The sequence below is a fragment of the Morone saxatilis genome, unplaced genomic scaffold, assembly GCF_004916995.1.
Source record: "Morone saxatilis isolate NCDOM2014 unplaced genomic scaffold, NCSU_SB_2.0 Contig12, whole genome shotgun sequence".
Lineage (NCBI taxonomy): Eukaryota > Metazoa > Chordata > Actinopteri > Moronidae > Morone > Morone saxatilis.
Window position 1 is genome coordinate 18,121,105 of NW_023339674.1, and position 14,354 is coordinate 18,135,458.

Here is a 14,354-nt window from a genome sequence, read left to right on the forward strand (position 1 = left end):
AAAAAAAAAAAAAAAAAAAAAAAAAAATTTTGGGGCCAAAAAAAAAAAAAAAAAAAAAAAAAAAAAAATAGAAGCAAAGCAAACCAAAATCAAATTATTTTGGCAATACCTACTAGTAACCTTTTACCTCAACCTTACATTATAAAAGGAGGCAGCTCCATCAGTGATACTTGTTATGTGCAAATACCTTCCCTGGCAAATCAGCTGCCTGTGCAAAACATCCTGATGCCTCACTATAAAACATTTTGTTGAGTTCTGTCCTCAGTGACATTTAAGACCTAGCAGACTTGAGTTGCCTCCCACACACTGTTTACCTGAACATTAACTCATCACTGGACATATGACACTGAAAACCTTCTGCATTAATGTGCTGTGTACTGAGATTTGAGTTGATCATAAACATGTTATTTAATGTGCTTACAGGAAGAAATGAGTTTAAGAAAGGTGCCTTTTTGGAAAAAGAAACTCTACAAATCTATAGTTGAACACTAAAATTCAGACGTTGCTGCTTAAATTTACCCCTTCATTGTTTGGAATATAACTTTCTGGTGGCTATACAAAGTCCAAAAGGTTCCACATAAACCCCATAAAGAAAAACAGACCAAACCATTCAAGTTTTTATTTTCCTTTATTATTTATTCGTTTACAATTTTTGTAGCTGTTTATTCATTATTGTCAATGCTTTTGGCAAACATTAGTGCTCACTGTGTTCTGTACAGTCCGGTCCCACAATGTATACTTAAAATGTGTTGGGAAAGGAGGAATGAGGAGAGAGCCAAGTGGTGGTCCCAGGCTTCTACAATTTGTCCAGGTAGTTGTCCAAGGCTGGGACACCTTCCTTGAGACCCTTACGTTTGCGTGTTTCCGTCACAACAATACCAGGCTTGCTTGCTGGGTCCATTGGGTCTCCGGGGAGGATCTGCCAATGGTCAAACACACACTGCGGGAAGGCCTGGCCACCAGTGTTGGAACGAAGGTCAGCTGTGAAACCTGGGAACAGACAGAGCAAAATACATTTAATACCTTCCTGCCAATCCTCTGTCATTATTGGCAAATGGGTTGCAAGGAACTCTGTCACAAATATAAAAGTGATTATTTGTTTTCCAATCAATAGCTAGGGGCTTTTAATATCTTATGGTAGCTAAAATTACCCCCACTGGGTTTGTAGGGCACTAAGGATGTGGATGTCAACATAATGTACAGAAAATACATGATTGACCCTTGAGTTTAAGAAGAGCTACAGACCACAATTGGCCTATTGTGTACATACCACTCTAGTGTAATGAACTTTATTTTCTCTTCTACTGCCACTTATTTTAAAAACCAATAGTGGACTGGTTTTAGTCTTCAGGTTCAAGTCAAAATTACATTCAGCAACTCATTGTTTCATCAATGGAAATAAAAATTTAAACTAATGGATAAATAAATTAGTTTTAAATACTTTTAGATTAAACTACCTGCAATTGCTCCTGACAAAAGTCTCTTCTTTCTAGTTTAGGTACCTAAGCCTAGTTACATTGTGTCTTGTTATTACTGGTAACCATAAATATAAGACCAATGTCTAAAACCCAACTAAAAACACAGCAACAGAGGGAGGCCAAGCTAAAAGCCTATACCCGATATATCAGACTAGAACTAAATTCTGGTGAAATTCAGGTCAGAATGTTGCTTGCTGAAGAGGACTTACCAAATGACTCCATGACAGGCAGGTAGGCCTTGGTAACACGCATGGGTGTTCCCATGACACTGACTTCCTCAAACACGTGACCACGCCTCCTGGTCAACACACCGTAAATTCCACCCACTGCAGCTGCAGGACACTGCAAAGTAGAGAAATGATATTGAGTCATACAGACAACGCTCACATTTGTGAAAAGATGGGTTTACTGTTAAAGTGCATTCAGATTCAGATCAAAGAACTTCTTAAACTTGGTGCCATATAGTTATTACTACTTCAGTGACACTTACCTGGATCTCCACCAGGTAGACTGGCTCCATCATTTTGGGCTCGGCTGTGAGCTCGCATGCATACAGAGCTCTGCGAGCTGTGGGAATAATCTGACCACCACCACGGTGAATAGCATCTGTATGCAGGGTCACATCATGGACGTCGAAGCGAATGGCACGCATGTTCTCTTCACAGAGGACACCCTAAAGACAACATTGAGACACAATTGTAAATTAAATTGTAGATCCACTGATCACTGGGTAAGACAACACACAATGGCTTCAACTGTTTTAGATGAGCACAATCAAGAGTGAATTCCTGCATACTTCCTTACCTCTTTGACTGCCCACTGGAAGCCAGCCACAACGCTATCCTTGATCTCATTAAGGTACTGCACTCCCTTGGTAACATCCACCAACATGTTGGGGCCAGTTCCATCAGGTCCAAAGCACCAGATCTTTCTGGCCTCGCCGACATCCCACTCGTACTTGTCAGCGAGGTAGCGGGCACGGGCCTTGAGCTCCTGACGAGAACTCACGTCACCCTTCTCAATGTCCTCTGCAAGGCCATCTTCGAAGGGACGGGCCTTCATGAACAGACGGTTGTGCTTGTTGGGTGACTTGGACAGACACATGACACTTGATTCTGCAGCAACGGTCTCTCTGTAGGACACCACTGGATCAGATTTCTGAAAAAGGCAAACAAGAAGTTTTAATGGGGAATATTTACCTCGAAAGATATCAAAATGACATATTTCCATGTTATCTATTCGATTGTTATGGTCTTAAGATAATTTGTTTCAAAACTAATGTTTACTCAAAATGTAGCTTTTAATCACCTTGAGTGGAATACAAGCGTGATCCTCCTCCAGATCCTTCAGACAAATCTCCAGATGTAGCTCTCCAGCACCAGCGACGATATGTTCTCCAGACTCCTCAATGATACACTGCACCATAGGATCAGACTTGGACAGACGCTTCAGACCCTCCACCAGCTTGGGCAGGTCAGCAGGGTTTTTGGCCTCCACAGCAACTCTCACCACAGGGCTGACACTGAACTTCATCACTCTCATGTTGTGGGCATGCTCAAAGGTGGTGATAGTTCCAGTCTTGACAAGGAACTGGTCCACTCCAACCAGACCCACGATGTTACCACATGGCACATCCTCGATGGGCTCAACGTAACGGCCCATCATCAGAATGGTCCTGTTAGAGAGCAATATGAACCGTTAGAATTGACCAAAAATTACAGTAAATTGACTCAGACAAGTGATAATAGCCAGTATATGTCAACTAATTGATCAGGAGGTCAGATGTAGAAACCAACCTCTGAATCGGCTTCAGGTAGAGGTCTTCCTTCTTTCCAGGGACGTAGTTTGGTCCCATAATGCGCACTTTCAGGCCGGTGGAGACACTTCCAGAGAACACGCGTCCAAAGGCATAGAAGCGACCCTTGTCGCTGGTGGGGACCATCTTTGAGATGTACACCATCAAGGGAGCCTTGGGGTCACAGTTCTTGATACCTGATTATTAAAAAAAACAAAGGTCTGACAATCAGTTCAAGTCCAAGAACAACCGCTACAACTCCAAACCACATCTGCCTTATAGCCCTGCCCAAATCTGCCCATGAGCAATTACTGAAATTATGCAGGGGCTGTGTATGTTTAAACATTTTATTCCTGTGAATGAGCAAAGCTAAAATATATATGCTTCATACCCATGGCAGCCTCATCATCTCCAGGTCCTTCATAAAGCAGCTCACAACGGTACTTCTGGGCAGTGACGGGGGAAGGCAGGTGGATGGTGATCATTTGGAGAAGAGCTTCTCCGGCAGGCAGCCAGCGGCGCATCACAGCCTTCAGGAGAGGCTTACCCTCCTTGTCCTTGTCCTCAGTATCCAACTTGATTTCCAGCTTCTGGATCAGTTTGGCAGTTTCCTCTTTCTTGAAGTTCATGATGGCATCAAACACCTAAAAGGGAAGTTAATCTGAATTAGTTGAATGACATTTAACATGACCAAGCCATGGATGTTAAAGTAAACAACTGTTTATGTGCCCTGCTCAGACTGAAGATCATCATCACTGGTTACTCAGGTCAAAGTGAAGAATGTTTATGTCATCACTTGCAGGCACATAGTTAAATTAGAGCAAAGTGTACAGAATTTACTCTGACAGAAAATTACACAACGTACTTCCTTGTTTTCCAAATACACTGTACCTCAGCTATACTTAAATAAAATCAAAGTCTTGTTACCTTGAAGATGGGGTCCAGGATAAGAGCAACAAAGGTGCGGGGGTACTTGGTGCCATCAGCTCCAGTTGCAGTCTTGAGGAACTTTCCAGCAGATGCGTCAAAGTACCTGAGTAATATATACGGTGTTAAGACTTACCAATAAAATAGTCAGAGACTACTACATTTGTGACCCAAATTCTGTTCAAATTTGGTTTAAAACTCAAAAACATTTTAAAAACCATCCACTTTGTGTGCTCCTGTCCCTCTAGTGAGCATTTATGAAGTAACCCTTTGCTACGCAACTAAATCAAATTAATTCTGTAATGAGACTCACCTATCACCCCACAGCTTCTTCATCATGTCTTCCACCTTCTTGCAGTGCTCAGCTGGTGTCATCTGAGTGTTGCCCTTTGCAGCAAACTTGGCTGCATACATCTCAGCAAACTGCTTCAGGGTGAAAGCCCAGCCATGGAGTCCAGAGCCAAAGCCAACAGTACCGATGACTGGATCAATCTAGGAGAATTGATGGCACATTAGGACATGAGTATTTTAAAGAAATTCAATGTTTAATTATGAGTAGTATATTGGTCATGACATGATTACTCAAGAAAAGCAGCAATGTTATCATTCTCTGCCTGCAAAGATACATTCCAGCTCCCATACTATACTACTTTTGTCTGTATGTTTCTGTGCGTCTCAAGATAAAAAGGTTCATCCACTCACCATAAGGTTGCCCATAGGTCCATTTTCATCTTCACCGTAAGTGGAGATGATGACATTGACTGACTCAACAATACGCTGGAAAGTCTGGTAAAGATCTTCAGGTTCAAGCTGCAACTCCAACAAGGCACGGTCCATCTTGTTCATCATCAGGACTGGCTTGATACGCTCACCGATGGCCTGACGGAGCACGGTCTCAGTTTGCACACATACACCTGGCAGGGTTACACAATGAGACAATTTAACCCAGAGATGTCAGCAGATCAAGTTATCTAGTCTAAATTAGATGGTAAACATGGTATGAAAAACACCTTCAAGCTTTTTACTCCGTGAATTCATGTGTCAGCTTTTCCTGTATTGCATGCACATTTAATACAAGCAAACTTTGTTTAATAAAACACTTGAGATCCTTTAAGACAATAAATTATAAGCAAATTGTCTGTGGGCCAAGACAAGCAATCTTTTTGTCTTAGAGCATGCGTTTCTCACAAATACAAAACATATCAAATTGACATCCTTTAAATCACTGTGAATCTGATTTAACAGTCTCAGCCAACGTTCTATGCATCTAATAAAAAATAAAAAAATTATTCAGTTATGTCCTTACCAGACACGCAGTCCACTACAACCAGGGCTCCGTCAGTCACACGGAGAGCTGCAGTCACTTCAGAGGAGAAGTCAACGTGCCCGGGTGAGTCGATCAGGTTGATCAAGAAGCCGGCACCATCCTTGGTCTGCTTAATAAATGCCAAGTCATTTTCAGCCAGCTCGTAGAACAAGGAGATGGCGCTGCAAGTCAGGATAAAATATATATTAAAATAAATGCAAATATAATCAAATAGAATGTAATTCTTAAATTAAACTGTCATTCCATAAACAGAGCAGTAGATTAAAGACACTGTTTGCAAAATGGTTACTCATGATGTAAGCATGACGCAACAATGTGTTAATTAGGGTAAAACAAAGCCAACATACATCCAGTAGTAGCAAATATCTTTCTGTAAACTCGACAAATTTCCAGCAAAGTGTTTAAACTAATTGAAAGATAAGACAGCCAAGTTAACAGTGCCATAGTTGACTATGCAGATGTCAATGTGGTAATGACAGCTGCTCTGTGAGTGGGCCAATTTATTTACATTTCTGATACCCGACTGAGCAGGTGTCACATGAGAAAACACCACCCTTAATGTTAATTACTTACTACCAAATGTTAGGTGTGCAAAAACAGTAGGAATGAGCCTGTGAAAGAGTGCAGTTGCAAATTTCAAACAATACTCACGTAGACTTGATGGTAATACAACGCTCCTGTTCATCTTTCCGTGTGTCTGTGAAACGGGTCTCTCCAGCACGAGCTGAGGCAATGATGCCAGCCTTCGACACAAGCGAGTCTGTCAGGGTTGACTTTCCATGGTCGACGTGCGCAATCACAGACATGTTACGGATGTTGGCCTTTTTGTCCATGATGGCACGGATCTGGTCTACGGTAAAGTTCACCTAAGGGGGACAAAATCAGAACATTCACAAAAAAGCACAAATAGCAAAGAGCATTTCTTTCAGTGGCTGTATATCAACCCATTTTGCCAACTTACAGCCGCTGATCATGATTCTGTACACTTCACGTAACAGTCAATGCACCCAGAGCTTATCGCAAATTGCTGCGGACAGCACTTTCTCCACCCAGGGCGTTGGGTGTCCGCCATCAGCAGCATCACAGCTGTGACGTTACCGTCATCTACATTTAGACTTTTCTTTTTACATCCCTACGATGGCGTTTAAGTCTACATCCTGTGAATAACAGCAATGGCCTGAGTAAGAATACAGTATTATAAAAGGGTTGTTAATGAAAAATAGGTCTGGTTAAGCAGCACCCGGCATAATATGTCGGCACGACTAGGCCACGTGTACAGACTGCTAGTTAGATGCTAACATTGGCTTGAAAGCTAATCTAGCCGGCTGGGCCGGGAAGGAAAGATGCCGGTGAACTATTTATAGAAGCCAGTACAACTTTAAAAACATGCTCCTAACCCCATCACAGAACACATATTTGGAAATACACTTGTCTTACACAGCTACATTCATAACGGGATTATTACATAAATGTTCTTGTGACAACGTTGGAGCAAAAAGCCGCCAGAGTTAAAGTTAGCCAATAACGCAACGTCACCAGAACGCTAACATTTCAACAGTTACACAATAGTTATGTGTCATATTAGCAATCAACACTTTCATTAAGGTTTTTTTTTACTCAGATAAAGAAGCAAATAATTCAGAACTGGTTTTATACAATCTCAGTCGGGTTAGCGGTGCAGATGACAGAATGGCTGCCATTTTGATCAAAGCACAATCCATAGACCAGACACGCAAATAGCATAGCATCCGTAAAATCTAATCGATAATATCATAAATATTAACGTTGAGGATAACTTATGTATCTGATAACTAAATAATTAACCAGGAAAATGTGTTAAACTCACCATTTTGACGGATGGTTTTGGATTCGCTTAGTGGCGAAAAGACACAGGAAATTTTACACTGCCCACCTTACGAGGGCATAGGCAGGGAAGAGGCCGCTGACGTCAGAAAACAGGGCTTTATAAGACGTGCGTCAGGCTTGTGCGTCCTTACGTACCATGTTACGTTTAAAGACCATGTGGCTCTGTGACTCGCTGCTTCTGCTCAATGCAGTTTGGTGTTTTTTTTATACAAAGCAGAAAGATGTTGAATTTTAGTGTTATGGGCACTTTCCAGGTATGAATGCGTAACAGTGTGAAGTTGTGGGAGTTGCTGTGAAAGAGAGGCTTCCTCTCAGTGAATCTTCCCTGAATAAATAAAGGTTAAAAAAAAGAAATACATGGAAAATAAAAGGAAGAAAAGAAGAAATTTCAACCCACAAACTCAAGTTTACTTATGATAAAGTCAAAGGAGCTTTATCATCATTCATCAGAGTTGTTGATTATTGTTATCATGCCAGCCTTTAGTTATAATTAAACAACAATAATTAAGCCTGAGGAAATGACTTTTTTATACCCTTCTATTCTGTGATAGGCTAATTATGAAGTTGTACATCATTAAATTCCACAAATTATTCATGGAAATAACAGTATCATAAAAGGAAATGCTAGTACACTTCACATGTTGGCATTCTTCACTTTCTACCTTATCCACATTTGTTTGTACATTTGGACAACTCTTCATATGATATTGCAAAGCACTTATCAGACACTGTGTTGTCTATAATTAATAACTTAAATTTATATTATTACCCCAAATGTCACTAAACCATAATCAATAATGGTCATTTCATTACTTATATCCCAGATGTTGCTGTGTATGATAATTTTTGTGTTTCTTTGTTAGTGTGCATCTTTCACTGAAATAAATACAAATATCAAAACAATCAAACTAATACAATTCCAATACATTCCATTAACACATTTGAATTGCCTTTGCAAAACATGACAATGAAGACCCATACTAGACAGTCGATCCTTTTCCTCTTTAACAACACTAAACTCACTTGCTCTTGGTCTCAAGATTTAAAGACTTTGCTTTCTTCCTCTTCTTCTCCACTAGGTGGCTGTAATCCTAACCATAACCATAACTATAATCCTGCAGTTCATTCTATCAAACATAATAGCATTAGTGATATACAAGTTAAATGGCCTTTATAATAGGTGTGTATATCAGATGTGCATGTTAAGTATCAGCTCATCAGATGTGGGTGGTTCATTGTAAGTCTCTAATTCCAGTTTAAAATGTAGATAATGTTCATAACTTGTTTCCTCAATTATTTGCCAGTGATCAAATCTCACTGCTAAATGTGTAAAATTTGAATTTGACATTTTAAGTTGAGACACAGATCTGCACAGCAATAATGCTACACACATAACTCCTTCAATTTTTTAAGGAAAGCCAGAACATCAGTGGTGAAAAGTAACTCAGCTACATTTACAAAAGTACTGTGCAATTTTGAGGTGCCTGTATTTTACTTGAGTACTTCCATTTTATGCTACTTTATACTTCTACTCTACGACATTTAAGAGGCAAATAATGTACTTTTCACTCCACTTTTACTATTTATAAGACAGCTGTCGTTACTAGTTACTTTACAGATTAACATTTATACAAAATGTAATTAATAAAGACTATCCAGCAGTGAATTAGCCCCACATTTACCATCTAAAAGTAGTAATTCATAAAGTAATGCATCAGTAATTATAATATAATTACATAATGTATTATTCTCAACTGAGCCATGCATATGAGTATGTTTACCATTGATACCTTATTTTGATGCTGATACTTCTGTGCTTTTACTTGAGTAAAGTTCTGAACACACATGTTGCCATATTATGGCAGCACTTGAAGCAGAAAATCTGATTTTCTTCATTTGGTAGAAATCATTATATAAACAGTTCTACAGTAAATCAACAATGTCAGGTATTGCAATATTGTGTTAAAGTAATCTTTTCTCATTGATATCTGCACCTTAAAACCGTAAAATCTCATACTGTCGGCATAAAATACTTACTAAGGATTTATTAATGATTTTTTCTTTTAAAGAAAACTCTGGCCAAATCTTCTATTTCTTGTCACATGGGGAAGTGGGCTGTGGAAAGATGGTAATGTTGGGCCAGAGATTCTTTGGTATTGTTAGTCATATTTTTCAAATATCATATGTATGTTACCTGATTATATTTTTCCAGCAGATGGCGCCCCAGCTTCACCTCCAGAAACTCCAACTTTAGTAACTCGGCACACTAGTCTCATAAAACACAGATAATAACTGTGTTATTGAGACGTGCATTTCATCCTGTACTGAGTGAAGCAGTGATTATGTTGCACTCACAGTGATGCTTCAGTCTATAAGTGAAGGTTAATGTTACTTTTCATGGGCTCCATCAATGTGAGTAATGTGAAAGCCTGATGTCTACTTAGATCATGCTGGAATGAATACACTATTAGTCTCCAATCAAAGTAATCTAACAAAAGAATACCATTTTTAATTGAACCCTGTTTGTTTTATTACCAAGTCTTTGTCCAGCTGTGTGGCTTTTAAGTACATATGCGGAGATACAAAGAAGGCGAAGGAAAAAGCCGTGTGAGAGCTAACAGTTTGGTCGAGAGGGCTGCTGTTCTGTTTACCTTCAAAGGACGTGTTTGTTTTGAACTCTCTGTGGCAATCAACAAAGGGAATGTGAATGATGAAGAGTGGGGCTGCTGTGGCTCAGGCGCTAGAGAGGGATGTCTAGTAATCAGAGGGTTCCTGTTTCGTTATCGAAGGGTTTCTGGTTCAATTCTTGGTGTCCTTGTGCAAGATACTGAACCTCAAATTACTTCTGATGGTTGTGCTGTCGGTGTGTGTGCATGTGTCGGGGGAGCATATCATTGTGAGGGCTTTGGATAGAAAGTGCTGTATTGCTTTTGATGAGCAGGTTGCACCTTGTATCGGTGTATGAATGTGTGAGTGTGTGAATGTGACAAGTTTGAGTGGTTCATGGACAAGAAAAGGTCCAAGTCCATTTACCATTTACTGTTATTTCTCAAAAATCCTCCAGGAGTCTTTATAATTCACAGTCATGGGTTTCCAGTACAAAATGTCTTAATACTACATGTTTAGCTCCACGGACATATGCAGTTTAATTTTCCTTTATTAAGTATAATCTCCATAATACATTCAGGAAGAGATATGGTTAATTATATTACTAAATATTTTAAAACTCTTAAAAATCTGTTTTAGTAGAAAAATTTAATACATTTCTACATTTCAGGTGTGGTTTGAGTAAAGAATGTATTGAGTGACAGGAGGTTGCAATGTCTGGACCATCTCCTGTTGTTACCAACAGTCAAGATGTCATCGTGGTACAGATGAAAAGATAGATGGGTAAGGGAGACAAGATAATAATAATAATTTTATTCATAGAGCACTTTTAAAGCAATAAGCACAATGTGCTTTCCAAGGCCAGAAAATGACTGAGTAGAAGTAAATAATGAAAAGTGTATGTGTGCAAACAAATACATATACACATGGTTAATACATACATACAAATATACAAAGACGTACACAAAAAAAAAACTCTCAAATAAAGACAAAATGACATAACCTGTATTTCTACAGAGGGTAAACTGTTGAATGCAGAATGTTTATTGTGTGTGTAATTAAAGGCATGCACTGCATTCATCTCCATCACCACTCACATGATGGATTGACAATTATGTGATGTGAATTGTATGGACATGCTAGTGTCACAAAAGCACTCCTTAAAAACCATAACATTATGAGACTGAGGGTGGGGGTGCATCAAGAACCAATTTAGAAAACAATTAGGCCCAAAATGTACGCAGACACACAGGCATGCTCAAAAAAAACACAAACATAGTAATTTGAACAAATGTGTCAATGTTAATTACCTGTGAGAACAGGAAGTAAACTGTGGAAAATGTTCTCATTTAACGCCATCGCACCTGATCTGCTTGTCTAGCATTGCGCTGTAGATCTCAGCATGCTGTCATATCTGAAAACACTCACACATAATGATTGACAGGGAGAAATGGCAGGCTGCTCAGCCTGAGTAATTGACTATGGATTGAAATGACACCAAAATTTTGAGAGGGATGATATGATTTCTCCCATAACAGCTATCCCTGGGAATGTGTCTTGTTAAAATTCAAAGTTGTTACTTTAAGAGGAGTCCATGTTCTGCTGGTACTTTGTGTGACAGAAAGAGACAGAAGTCTGACATACCGTATCCACATATTTGCTTCAGTCTGATCCTCAAAAATGCATACACTCTTGAAAGCCGACTCGAAAGACGATCCTTGCCCTTATTTACTCCCCGTGATAGCCCAAACAGACATCAGAGGTCTTTTAACAACAAAATATAATTAGTTTACAGTCAAAATCTCTTAAAAGCAGTGATAATACTTCTGAACTTCTGTCTGAATAAGCACAAAAGAAGATACAAAATCACTGTCACATCCCAGGGCTCACATCACAATAGTGTTTGAATGATGTGCTTAAAAGCCCCAAAATACATTAAAAAATACAATGTACTTTCACAATCGTAAATGTTGCACAGACAGAAAATACAAGCAACCTCTCCAAGGTATCATTATGGCAAACAGCAAGAATGCGCTATAAATAATAAATGAATATATCAAATAACAGAGTGTAATCCATGTTATGTAAGTGCTGTATGACAGAAAGTGACTTGTTTACAAAAACAGTACAAAAGTATATTTGAAACTTTAATCATTTAAGGTATGATCATCAGAATCAACTTTATTGCCCAAGTATGTTGACAGAAACCAACGAAAGAAAACTAAGTTGAGGTTTCGTTAATTCTTAATACACTCCCACAGCATCACAAACTAATGCACAGGACATACACATACAGACATAAAGCTAAACCGATACAGCAAAGCTATCTTAAAACCTTTTTATAATTTTCTTGAAAGTATAATCTACTCTTTGTCCCTCTCTGAAAAATCCAGAATCAAAAGTTGTGCTGCCTTTTCCTACTTCAGTGAAACAACCAGAATATGTGTGCTGGAGGTTTCAAGTTTCCTCATTACATTTCTGTAAGTTGCATACCACAAGTGGCTTCCAAACTTCGTCGTTTATTTCACAAAGTCATGTTTGTAAGTAAACAAAACAAAGAGAAACCTATCCCCTAGAAAACATAATTACAGTTATTGTCTATTTTTTGTACACAAATTCTATTCCATTTACATGTCTATAATAACTATATGAAAGTGTCTTTGATGAGAGAAAGCAGTAAGAATGCTTAAGTCGTGCTTGAGTGATGCTCTTTCCTCATTAAAAGTGTGTCTGTACATATAAAGACCACACAAAACGTGTGCTATTTGCTTCTGCATAATTACATATTTCCAGTAAAAACAGGCAACTAAGGAGTTGCCAGCTGTGTGTTACGTTCCCTCAGTCGGGCAGCTCTAGTGGACCAATTAGCTGACTCTGCCAGAGTGGGAGCTCACAGTGAACAACATGGCCAGACTGGGACTGAATGCAGCATGGATGGAGGACAGTTTGAAGACAGGGAATACAGTACCAAGGGGCCAGTTAAGTCAACTAATGTTAGCTGCACGAGTTAACTCGCTAGCATTACTTTTGGCAACAGTTAATCTGGAAACTCTGTAACTGACTTCGGTACTGTCAGTCTGTCCTCTGTCAGAGGTTATGTTCACTGGGAGGCTGCTGAGCCCCATTCAGTTGCACGCTAACGGCAGCTACATTAGTGTATATGAGTTTGTCCTCCCTATTTTTATGTTCAAGTGACAAAGATGTTTCCTGCTTCCAACGCAGGTTGGTGAGTTGCATTGTAGAAGTGTTTAATATTCTGACCATGACAACGGAGCTTCCCTTACCTTAAAGGGTAACACCCTAACATTCTGCAAGTCTGTCTTATCTTATCTTATCTTACTTTACATTACTTTACCTTACCTTATCTACGTGATTATGTGTACAGGGCAAAAATAATAATTATGTGTAGAACTTCTCTCGATATTTTAACCCAAACCACAGTATTTCCTAGTTCATAGTCCTAAGTCTATATTGTGCCTAAACCTAACTTAAAGTTAAACTTTACCATAGTGTTGCCATATCATAAACAGATTTTATAGAATAGTTATTTAATAATTTATACTCTTTATTTTTTGAAGTGTGACCCCTTACAGTAGTAAAACAATGTGAAACGAAAAGATTCCTAATTTTACGATTTATGATGTCTTCTTTCATTTACTAAGTTGTGGTGGTTCTGGTTTCAGCCATTTTTGTTATCTGTTTAAGTGCTGCTATTAGAATTCTAAAAAGATATTTATCATTTTCTTGAGAGAGTGGCTGTGGTGTTCTAGCAAGTAATAGTTGTTCAGGTCCTAGGTCCCAAGAAGTTAACACAGCTGATAACAGCTTTGATTTTCTGAATTTGAGGCTGGAATATGATAAATCTGTATGTATGTAAGTATGTTTTTTGAATTAGCTCTCTTAAATATATTTATAATACATGTTATTAAAGGGTTTATCTCATTTGCTGTTTTATTTAATCATATTACTTTTACAAGATAACTTCTCATTTGTAAATATTTATGGGTTTTTGGTAGATCATATCATTTTGATGAAGTCTTGAAAGTAGCTATTCCTTTATCTGTAATTACCTGATTATATATAATCAAGCCTTTACTTGCCCTGGTTTTAAACGTCTTTGTCTCTCTCATGTATATTACATCTTTTTTGATATCCGTTAGTTTTGTAATATTTATCCAAGACATTATTGTATTTTTATACACATATTTAATATCCTTAGTATTCATTTTGGCAGATATATATATTCCAATCCTTACCCATTTGTCCAGTTTCCATTTTTTTACAATTTGCTGCTTAATAGTTACCTAGCCAAACTGTAATTGGTTTGATAAGGGCAGCATAGTACGAGTTAATT

At 38.5% G+C, this 14,354-nt stretch overlaps 1 protein-coding gene and 1 non-coding gene across 2 annotated transcripts; both read right to left on the minus strand.

The window, feature by feature from the left end:
- Positions 1 to 627: 627 nt before the first annotated feature.
- LOC118321715 (elongation factor 2-like) lies at positions 628 to 7,514 on the minus strand. Its single transcript, XM_035653176.1, has 13 exons — positions 7,374 to 7,514; positions 6,179 to 6,393; positions 5,507 to 5,688; positions 4,903 to 5,114; positions 4,514 to 4,692; positions 4,201 to 4,306; positions 3,665 to 3,917; positions 3,275 to 3,470; positions 2,787 to 3,153; positions 2,283 to 2,636; positions 1,969 to 2,151; positions 1,688 to 1,820; positions 628 to 990 (listed from the first exon to the last, which is right to left on the minus strand). Exons 1-13 carry the CDS (start codon positions 7,374 to 7,376, stop codon positions 797 to 799), a joined length of 2,577 nt encoding a protein of 858 aa, XP_035509069.1. The 5' UTR covers positions 7,377 to 7,514; the 3' UTR covers positions 628 to 796.
- Positions 4,006 to 4,073, minus strand: LOC118322475. The gene has a single exon (XR_004796452.1). It is a non-coding gene; the product is annotated as a small nucleolar RNA SNORD37 (small nucleolar RNA).
- Positions 7,515 to 14,354: the final 6,840 nt, after the last annotated feature.